General features: G+C 39.3%; 1 protein-coding gene across 1 annotated transcript; it reads left to right on the plus strand.

Annotated features, from left to right (window-relative positions):
* The first annotated feature begins 134 nt into the window (after positions 1-134).
* Positions 135-7,992, plus strand: LOC139724807 (transmembrane protein 39A-A-like). The gene is made up of 8 exons (XM_071635930.1): positions 135-311; positions 1,362-1,578; positions 2,115-2,198; positions 2,937-3,091; positions 4,301-4,571; positions 6,082-6,266; positions 7,004-7,124; positions 7,735-7,992. Exons 1-8 carry the CDS (start codon positions 184-186, stop codon positions 7,954-7,956), a joined length of 1,383 nt encoding a protein of 460 aa, XP_071492031.1. The 5' UTR covers positions 135-183; the 3' UTR covers positions 7,957-7,992.
* Positions 7,993-11,669: the final 3,677 nt, after the last annotated feature.

Genomic DNA, 11,669 nt, shown 5'->3' on the forward strand with positions numbered 1-11,669 from the left:
TTTTCGAAAAAACATAATGGACTACATTTCAACGGCAATTTTACTTTGACAAAGTACTCTTAAACCACACTTTATGAATTATACACAGTATTCTGCGCTCTCACTTGTTCTGTACGTAGCGTTGGGAGCCGAAATCCACCAATACGGAACACAGTTTTAGGTAGATCTGTAAAGAACAGGACAATGGCAGGGGGTCGACGAGGTCCTGGACGACCTCAGTTAAGTCGATCGATGCCACCGCCGCCGATTCATGCAACTAACGTGGTTCACGGGGGAAATTCATCATCGCAGGGCTCGTCTGTTCGTCATCGGTAAGTCCCATACGTGTTACTTTGTGCTGTATGTAACTACACACAGCTAGCCCTGTCGCTGCGCGCTGCGCGCTGTAGCTATTACTAACGTTAGGTCTTCTATCAAAAAGTCGTGTCGCGATATCGCACGGCGTCTGGTCGGGCTATGCTGTGTATTTACGTAGATCATCTACTACCACTGCCCTGATATACGTTCAAACTTTTAGACAATGTGTTAAATTTATCTCTAGATCTAAATTCTCTAGTCTATGAGTAGGACTAGAACTAGTCTATGTACCCTGTCCGCGCCTAGCGCCTCTGCTCTGCCCGCTGCCAGTACTCCGCAGTAGCTCTAACAATAATAAGCAGTCTTGATTGGCTTTCAACGCATGCACTATTACATATACGAGTCAGCAAGTATTTGCTCCCAGCAACTGAATGTATATAGGGCCTATCAGGGGTCGCACTTAACTTTTCTTTTTTTAACTAGCCAGGCGGACTAGATCTACTTAGAATCAATTTTGACACTGAAGCAATATTTTGGCTAGCCAGAGGGACTAGTTACTTCAGAATTTTATGATTTTTAGCTAGTCCGACATGATTTTGGGTGGCCAATGGCCAGCGGACCATCGCCAATTTCGAACCCTGCCTATGTCAGAACACAAGCAGTAAAGAAGGCTCATATTTCCATGGTGGGAGCCAAAAGTAAAAGCCTGTGGGTGCATTCTGTTTTCAAAGAGTACATAAGAAGGCATTTCATTATTTCCTGATTTTACCTTATGATTGATGTGGTGAGACCCACACAGCTTAGAGGTCAAACAGTCTATATCAAAAGTGAAATATACATTTCATAAATTCACTGCATTTCTGTATTTTGATGACGTGTTTTCATGTTGTGATGCCTTCAGTACTTGCATTCTTGTTTTTTTAAAAAATTTAATTTATGCTCACTAATTTGTTCCATTGAAATGCTGCAGAGAAATGGTTGTAGTAGTGGCCCTAGGTCCCCAAGTAGTTCTGATGGTGCTGTTATTTATTGTAATGTGAACTTGATTTGATTTTACCTCACAGGGGTGGAGCGGGAGGAAGTGGAGGTAACGCCCCGCCCACGACGCTTATCACCATCACTCCAATCCGGCATCCGGATATTCCAAATCTTCCGACTGAGGGCAGTCTCCTCTTTGAAGCCCACACAGTGATCTACCTGTTGACGGCACTGTTCCTGCAGTACATCAACATCTACAAGACAGTTTGGTGGCTTCCCTTGGCTCCATCCAATACAGCCATGGTACGTGGACCACAAAAGGGAGAAAGACCTAATATGAAGATGGTGGTGGTGGTGGGGGGGGGGGGGGGAGGTGAGTGTGAAATGAATACTTTGAAAAAAAATTAAAAAGGGTATTTTATTGAATAATATCCATTGCAGTCCACAGGCTGTACAAGGCTGTACAAGATAGTAAAAAATACATAATAGAATGAATGTTTACAAAAAAACAAGCGCAAATATGCCGTTACAATTTCTGACACCACTATTCTCATTTTCATAAATAATCAAAATTACCTTAAAAATGTCCTTTAAATTCAACTTCTTTCTCATCCTCCTCTTCTTCTACCTTGTGTTTGTATGTGTGTGTGTGTTTGTTTGTGTGTTTGCGTGTGTGTGATCAATGTGACGCAAATTCCTTTCATATTTTCATAAAGAGAATAGAACCATATCAAAGTTGAGCAGAGCTGCAATGAAGACCACATCTTCAGCGGATCTTTTCTACCTCTTTCTGTTAAATGACACCAACATGAAGTGTTTGTTGTCCCTCTGTCATGCAGAACTTCCATCTGATCGACCCGTACCTGCTGGTGTTTGTAACCTTGGTTCTCATCAGGCGACTGATTTGGCATTTTATCATAGAGGTATGCTGGTAGCCGTGATATAACTTCATTCGGATAATAGTTGATTGACATGTGCAGAACAAGAGAATTCAAGGGTAATGTCATCTGTACCTGGAATTTGGGGGTGTGATGGAAATAGTATTTTGACTGCACTCCGTATAGACAGTGTTCAATCTGTTCTGATATAGTCATAGATGCAGTTTTGAGGTTATTGATGAAGAACAGAAAGACCAAACCATGCTCTCTTGCTGAAACGTTTGTGGACGTTTAACTCCTTCCTGTGAGTTTGTGTAGTAAAAGCTAAAAGACAAAACAGAGCATAGAGTTTCTCCACTCCCATGATCATTGTCAGTATCACTTTATTTAGCAGTGTAGACAAATGCAGATGGTCTTCTTTATAGTACATACATGTAGATCTCGATATCAAAGGCAATATCACATGCTGAAAGTGAAAGTATACACAGTGCACTCCCGTTATAACAAAGTACTTGGGACCTGCGGTTTTCCTTCATTATATCAAAATTTTGTTACAGCTGAACAATAAAGTATATAAAGCTTTAATATAGATGATGATTTTTATGACCTGAATTTTTACTTTGTTGTAATGAGAATTTTGTTATAGCTTTGTTTGTTATAATGGGAGTGCACTGTATTTATCTCTTTGGTGTAACAGTCCATTTTTATGTATCTTTTATTTTTGTTGTTATTTTTTATTTATTGTTTTCTAATTTTTTGTGTATTTTTCTTTCCCCCTGGCAGCTGTCACCAATAGTGACCAATGTCACCGTGGCTTACTGCCTCCTCCAGGTGTTAAAGGTCATCATCACGCTCAGCTTCCTCAACCTGGGGCTCTGGTGCCTTTGGCAGCTCATGAACAACAACTCTCCTCTTAACCTTCTCTTCCTGGCATATCCGTGAGTCGCAATCGCCGTCATCCCTGGCAGCATTACCCTTCTGCCACAAAAGCCCAATAACAGTCACGGAATGTTGATTTTCTATTATTGGTGTCTGCAATTTTTTTAGACTCTGAAGTTGTTCATTATTGGATATTTGTCACACTTTACTAAAAAAACAAACCAAAAAACAAAACAAAACATCTGCTGCAAAAATAGTGAGGGAGCAAGTCATCAGATAAACACAAATTCATGAAAAGTGGCTTTCAGTTGAAATGTTCATTAGTCAGGTCTGTGGAAAATTTCTCATTTAGAAACAATATGTCCATTAAAAAATAGCATTGTGATGTGCTTCATAAAAAAAAAAAAAAAACAGAACAAAGAGTGTGACCTTCATGACATTACTGTGCTTTGAAACTATGAAAGAAGAAGCTGAAGGTAACTTTCAATTTTTTTTCCAACAAATTATCAGATGTCTTATTTGCAGCCATATTGCTTTGCTTTCCCCAAGGTTTTATTGTATTTTATTGCATGTGATGTGATGTGTCACATAATTATGATGAAGCCTTCTTTGTAAGCCTTGCAGAGCGCCGCAATACTTCATCTCTTGGTGACATGTCTGCTCACAAGGAATGAACTGTTTAACCTCTATTTCGAGTGGCATTGCTTGACAACGAGTGTTACTGTGGAATCAAAATATTTTATGATGATGTTATATAATCAGCAATGAACTGAACTTTTTTTTTTCAACCCTTTTTGATTTTCTCCATCACATACAAGAACTGCATGAGCCATGTCTTGACTTCATCTAGGGACTTAGTGTCTTCAGTTTGCAAAGCAGTGCTGACTCAAAGTTGCTCTTTAACACTATGGTCGCTCAATTTGACAAAAATTTTCAGCATTTTGACGTCTGAGCTCCACAATTATGTCCTGTTCTGGAGTGTTCTATTCTAATGCTACTGTCTCTGGGAAAAATTGAGTCTGGTCACTCACAACTATCTGAATATTTTTCTTTTAAGCATTCAATTTTAGCGACAATTTTTTTTTTTTTTTTTAGCTTCATTTTTGTACAACATCGCAGACACCAGTAGCATGTAGGCCAAGGTCATTAAAGATATTTCAAACTGAAAACATTGTGAAACAGCACTTAATTTCAGAATGTTGATGACGACTAGTTGCTCATTCCACCCTCTCTATAATTTTTTTTCTGCTCACTTTGCTGGCATACAGCCTCATCTCCTACTTTCTCTTGTATGGCCTGACCCTGGACATCAACCTCTCCCAACTGGCCCCGCCCGCCAAGGGTAGCCGGGAGGAGCACCTGTGGAATGGCATCACCATGGCGATGCCCGTCAAGCACAAGTGCTCCCACATGCCGAGCGAGATCCGGCAGGAGGCGGACCGGCTGAAGATGGACTTCAACTCGCGCGTGAAGAGCGTCCTCTTCAACTCCATGGTGTGCGCGTACTACGTGGGCTTCGTTCCCATATGCTTCCTACAGGTGCGTGGGGAGTGTGGCTCTGTAACACAGTTTTTTAAAGGGATGGTACAATATTGGGGGAGATGAGAATTGTGCCTTTTAACTTTTTATGAGATGGCTGAAACATCAAACACAAAATAAAACAAAGCAATTGTAATTAAAGGTGGGTCCCACCTTTTATTAGAATCACTCTGTTTTGGATATCTCAGCCATTTCACAACCAATTTTCATCAAATAAACGTTAGAATTCCTCATAGAATTACATGCTCTTTCATATTTCATAAGAGGTTTCTCCTTATGTCACCAAAAAATATTAGAAACCTGAAGTTAGGTCTCAACCAAAACTATACAATCCCTTTAAACCCCCTGTGTGCTTTTAGTGTTGATTGGCACAAAAAACCCCACAGCCTTGTACACACTGTCCACAGTCCATGGCATGGAATAGGTTGATGGAGATAGAGAGAACACATTTGCCCTACCTGTCTCCCCCTCCCCTGCTCCACAAAGTGGAATGGAAATTGGCCCCTACAAAGTCAAACAAAACAAGTAAAATGCTTTGCAGAATGCGAACAGGAAAGTTGCCATATGTAATGACTGTGTGTTCTTTGAAATAACACTTCAGTAGATTTTCCGATGAGTACAAAGTGCATCCTGTATTACAACTCCTTGGCGTCAAGTACATTTAATGCATTGTCTTATTGAAAACATTGTGAGGTTGCTGTCTTATATGGGCCTATAGCCAAAGTATGCCTTTGTTTAGTTCTAAGTGGCTAAGAATGATTAAAAGACTCTCTTTCTCTCTGTTGTACACATGTATACTTAGGTTTTATTGTCCATACACTCATGTGAACAGTTATGCTGTCCAGAAAAGTAGAATGCGTGAGGAGTGTTCAGAGAATCAATTTTTTTTTTAATTTTTAATACTTTAGTTTCAGAGACTTGCTGATCTACTTAATTGATTGTTTGTGATTATCCAATTCTTTAGTCATCATATCTGTACTATTTTATTATTGTGGTATATTGTATGTGGCAAATGTGGAAGCTCTTTGTATGCTTATGAAATAGCTACAAAGGATCTGAGGAGTTATAATACCCTCCGAAGGACCAGGCCTTGAAGATATAAGGCCCTGCGGAGGGATACAACCATTGCTTCCAGCTGACTCAAATCAGTGACCTGAAGATTGGAAGACTATAGATGATTCTTATCATTCAGCTGCAATGGCTCATTTCAATCAGATTCTGCCCTGGTTTCTGGGGTATTATATTAGTAGTACCTTTGATGAAGGAAGATAACAACTTTTTGAGCTAGTGTGCCTCTTTTCTGAACATTGCTTTCTCTTCAATTAAATTCATGACTCCATTTGGCTAAACCCGTTGGATGGGCTGATTTAACTATAACACGCATTTCCCATAGACACCTGCCCAAGTATACTCAGGACTACACTGTAGACTACAACTGGTTAAGCATTTCCTGGGTGATGTCATTTTATGTCTCCTCTCTTTTTCTCCCCTCTTTCCTCAATCCCATCAGCCTGCTATGTATCTTGATCTCTGGTGGTCATGTTTTCTCATCGCTTTCGTCTGGATCAACTCCTTTGTCATGTTTGGCTCGCACTTTCTTCCCGTGGCGTACTGCGACGCCCTGCACCGGTGCTCGCTGCACCTCGGCCGATGGCAGAAAATGGAGCACGGCTACAGCAACACACCACAACACCTGTAAGTCTGAACGATACCAGTGGATGTGGACAGTCTTCCTACCCCTCAAAATTACCTCACAGGCACATGAGTTAACGAAAGAATATGACCATCTTCTGTAAATGTTCATATTTGAGATATCTACATACAATGTAGATGGTGAAGTTGCATTGAATGTCTTCAGTATGTTCTGCTTGACTCTTAATGTTACTTATTTAAATTTTGCAAGTTCTATGTTTTGCAGGAAAAAAAAAAGTCCCCACAAACTTACTGTATGGAACTCTTTTAGACTGGACATTTTGTCTATGTAGGAAGATATCCATGATGTCCTTGGTAATTCATATTAACCATACTAAAGCATCCTGTTTTAGGAGGAATTTTCTTTATATTTCAAGAAAATCCCACATGATTTACTTTTCCTCTGTAGAGTAAATGGAAAGTATTGCAAACAGAATTACTGTGACTGGAGTAAGGTGGATGTTTGCAGAAATCCTCAGGATGCTGAGTGGCTGACAATGACAATAGCAAGATGAAATATTTTGTGTTATCATTTATCCCATTTTCCTTTCAAATTTGACTATCAAAATCTCTCCACTTTCTTACTCATTAGGATAACTTTTGGATTTCTTTTGGATGAAATGCCAGAGATATGTTGAATGATATATATAAAGAACTTACATGAATACTCACAGTGTACTATTTCTACGCAGCAGAAGTACTGACCTTTAAATGCTCTGCGATATTTTGCCCTCGTGCAGATGGTCAGACACAACGGTGTGGCCCCAGGGTGTGTTAGTGCGATACAACAAGGGCATTTATCGTGCGACCGGACAGCAAAACGTGGCCTTCCCCTCAGATCGATCATATGCACGCTTTTACGTAAGTTTCACAGTTGCCCCTTTGCTTTCCTTTTATACCATACTATGATAGTATGCAATGTATACTTTGTAAGAATTTGATATTTTTTTTGAGCCCATGTACTCAAGAAAACAATGTGCAATTCCAAAGCTTTCTATGTTGGAAATCTTGGTATTTTGTTTCTTCTTCTTTCTCTTCTTGTTCTTCTTCAGTGTTGTTTTCGTCTTCTTCTTTATTGTCTTCATTTTCTTCTTTGTCTTCATCTTTTTATCTGCTGATTGAAGTATACTGTTTATGTCAAATATTTTAATGTGTGGCAATTTGTACAAATTCAGTGCTCCACAGAACAATCCCAAGAGTGATGTCACCATATGAACATTTTCAGAGCTGTAAAGTTACGCACAAAAATACTCTCATCCACATCGTTTCGAACAAGCAGTGTTCCCTGAAATTGGTCATGCGTTAAAAATAACCTTTACGAGAAAAAGTTTGCCCTTTCACTGTCAGATTGTAATAAGTCATTGACAAGCTGTTGATGAGTATTGTTGGTCGGTATCAGCATCGTGGGATTTTCATGTCCTTTTTTCCGTTCTTTCGTTTTCCCCCGGGTCACGTCACGTCCCGTCGGCAGTTCATGTTCCACGACCCGCTGCGAGTGCTGAACCTGTTCGTGTTCCTGCAGCTGGGCGTGATCGCCACCCAGCTCTACCTGCTGATCCGCCACTCCCACTGGCATTACGTCATCTCCCTCTCCCTGCTCCTCTTCTGCAACTACTACGTGCTCTTCAAGCTGCTGCGCAACCGCTTCATCCTCGGCAAGGTCTACCGGCCCGTGCACGACGAGATGGAGTAGAGAGGGCACGGGCATGTGTCCCTATTTTTGATAATTTCTTGGGGTCTGGTTTTTGTTTTTGTCCCCTCTGTCGCTGCTGCTGACTTCATCTTGGCTTATTAACTTTGTAGTTTGCGTTTCTGTGTTTGTAACAGTCTTAAGAGGTGGTAGAAAAGGATGGGCTGGAATGATTAAGGAGGCTGTGCAGCTTAAAGGGATGGTGTAGTTTTGGTTGAGATGGGACTTGAGGTCTCTAACATTTTTTTTTTGTGAGATAATGAGAAACCTCTTATGAAATATAAAAGAGTATATCATTTCAAAAATATTCAAAGTTTATTTGGTGAAAATTGGTTTTGAAATGGCTGAAATATTAAAAAAGCAAAGCAATCTTGATAAAAGGTGGGTCCACCTTTTATTAGAATCCCTTCGTTTTACTTTGTTTTTGGATATCTCGGCCATTTCAAAACCAATTTTCATCAAATAAACTGTGAATTCTTCATAGAATTGTATGCTCTTTAACATTTTCTAATTATCTAGCGAAAAAAGATAAAAGCCGAATCTTCATCTCAACCTATACTAAACAATCCCTTTGATTGTTGATGCACCCAAATGTAGACCTAAAAATACTCATTGCATAGAATTATAAAGCAGAATTGTTCTTTTTTTTTTCTGGCTACGAGTGACAAGACAGTTAAGTATATCAACTATATCAATGCAAAGGAAAAGCAGGGAATATTTTCTTGTCATCTTTTCCAAAACTCTCAGGTTAAAACTGAAATTCATTTCTGTTTTTTAAACTGATTCTCGCCATGATGTAAAGATTCAGAGGGTCTGCGTAAGAGGACCAGTACCCCTGAAATGTAAAGGCATGTAATGTTTACTGCACATAGCTTGTCTGGCTGAACATAGGAAGCATGCTGGCATCAGTGCATGAATGTTTTAGTTTACATGGGATGACATGAAGGAAGATATTCTCACATACCTTCACAACATGAGAGTGCCCCTCAAAAATTTTAGAGATTGTGCCAGCTGTGTCGGTTGGATGGGTCAAACTATCCGAGAATAAAATCATTAGCAAACATCATCCTTGCTACAAACCTGGGGGCATTTCATAAAGCAGTTCGTAAAGTTACGAACGACATACGAACGACTGGTGATCAGTTCTTGTACTAGTAATATGCAAGTATGGAAATTCTGATAAGTATAGGGCAATAGAACTGATCATCAGTCGTTTGTAAGTTGTTGGTAACTTTACGAACAGCTTTATGAAACAGAGCCCTGGTAAGGTTCTTTACTCCGAGACCTGTGGCCTTGGTATTTATTGCTCACAATGGTATCGATGCGTGCCCGAGAGATCGATGCAAACACACACGATTCAAGAAAGGTGTGCCCGAGAGAGCGACGTAAATGCACACGAGGCACGTGTTATACTTTAATGGGCTTCGCCAGCATTCATGTCGTTCTCCTGGGCACACCTTTCGTGAATCACGTGCATTGGAGTCATTCTCCCAGGCACACTATGCTATGTTAACATTTGTTTTGGGATTGTTGATCATATTTCACTTTTCAGGGGAATAGCTGAGTTGGTAGAGGCTTACGAGGTTCAATGTCACTCTGAAAAAAATCATTGTCAGAAGAGAGAAAAATGCCAAGTTCATAATTAATGAAAAAACAAACAAACATATCTCCTCAACAAATTAAGTTTTGCTGATAAAATACTATGAAATGGGAAATGATAATGCTCACGTCTCATTTTCTTTGTTGATGAGACAGAAATCACCACATGGTAGAAGAGATAAATGTATGGAATGTTAAAGTATTGCATGCATACCTACTCAGAAGGAATCATAAAGAAGACCTTGCATCAAAATTTTACAACTGTACTAAAGCTGTAAATGGACAAATATTAATAACAGTATCAGTCATTCCTAATTGGTAACTCAGTGATATGGAATTCACCACAAGCATTGTACAATGGGTGTAAAGACTTATTGGGCAAACCTTCTGATAATTACGAATACCCAGAACAAGTAAAAATCAGACATCATCAAAGCTTTGACTTCAAAGATTTAGATAAGAGATGCTAATGCTGCCTTTAACTTCTAATTAGGAGGTAAATTGTGACGTAGTGGTAACCGGCCTCCTTTTCTTCGTATTGATCTTTGTCTTCTATGTCAACAATGAACCACATGCATGGGTAATGATACTCCGGATTTCAGTCATGCTAAAAGTAAAACCTTGAAGCCAAAGAATTGGAAGTCAGATTCACGGAATATCGAGTCAAATTTTAGACAGCTTTTCAGTTAAGGTCATCCTGATTTTCCAGATAGGTCAGCACCATACTGTCAGGTTTTCTATGATGAATGAAGTATTTGCGTACCTGTATTACACATTGGATTATGCAATAAATGTCCACTTCTACCATAAAGATCTGTGCTTCCTACGGAAAAAAGGAGGGGAAAAGGGAATGTTTGCAGTATATGAAATATTTTGACAAGGAAGGGAATGTAATGACAAAAATGGTGAATTTCAGGTAGGCATATGATATGTTGATACCACATAGCATACTTCCAGAGTGTGCGCCATCAACAATCTTTGCACAGTACAATGTCTGAGAAAAGATTCTTCGACTACCTGGTATGCTCATGTGTATTTTGGGGAACAACATTCAGAGAGAGAGACAATTGTGAACATTGGCAATGGCGTTGCCGCATTATAGTCAAGAGTAATGACTATAGTGTTCTTGGTATTAGGAGAAAGCACTAATGAAGATAGTGACAAAAATGCTCAGAGTTGCACCTTTCTTGCACAACTGCAATGCAAAACTTTATGGCTTTCCATTTTGTTCAACAAGTTATTTTTAAAGCCCACGTAAAGCCCAGATAGTTAAGTATTTCAAGGAAAACTAACGAAAACTGTGTGTGAATAATTTTTAGAAAGGAAATATGAATACCCAATATTTGTGACAATGTTAAAACCAAGATATCATACCCAATGTTGTTGAAAACCCAAATACACAGAAAATTAGTCTACTCAAGAAGTCAGACTCTTTTTATAGGACGAGAAGTGCTTGAAGAGATCATTGTCTTCTCTGCGATACAGACATCACTGTTTGAGTGACTGACATGTGGATCTGACATGTACAAATTATGTCTTTACTAAACTAAAGTCAATTAGGACACTTATAGTGCCTTTGGGACTTATAACCCAAGAATCAGAGAGGGGTTTCAGACGAGAATTTTCCTGAATATCTCCGCGGGCATTTACAGAAGAAGTCTGTAACAGACAATGTAATGCTATGTCATGAGCAACCCAAAAGCACAGTATTTTGGATCGCCTACCAAATTGCAACCCGGATCTACCCATCATTAATGACAACTGTTTTATTCTACTGCAACTCTTTGCACAGGATTAGTTTAAGAATGCACTAAATTGAGCAAAAATATTAATCAGATACGCAAAGTGCCCCTCCCTTATTTGAGGACAGCGAGGGAAAAAAGTGAGTAAACTTCAAGGCTGTATCAGCTCGTGTTTTTAGTCTGTCGGCCATTTTTTTCTTTCTCTGTGTTTTTTTTTGGTGACATGGTGTACAGTGGTACTACTGTATGTGTATGTATACATCCTCTTGCTTCTTGCTTTTACCGTCATCTTATTTAAATAAAATAAACCGGCTTCATGCTAATGCTTACAAAAAAATTACACGTTTTAATCTGTTCAATAGCATTGCTCCATCA

This window comes from Diadema antillarum, unplaced genomic scaffold (genome assembly GCF_040938485.1).
Source record: "Diadema antillarum isolate AM-2024a unplaced genomic scaffold, OU_Dant_1.0 scf00000231, whole genome shotgun sequence".
Classification (NCBI taxonomy): domain Eukaryota; kingdom Metazoa; phylum Echinodermata; class Echinoidea; order Diadematoida; family Diadematidae; genus Diadema; species Diadema antillarum.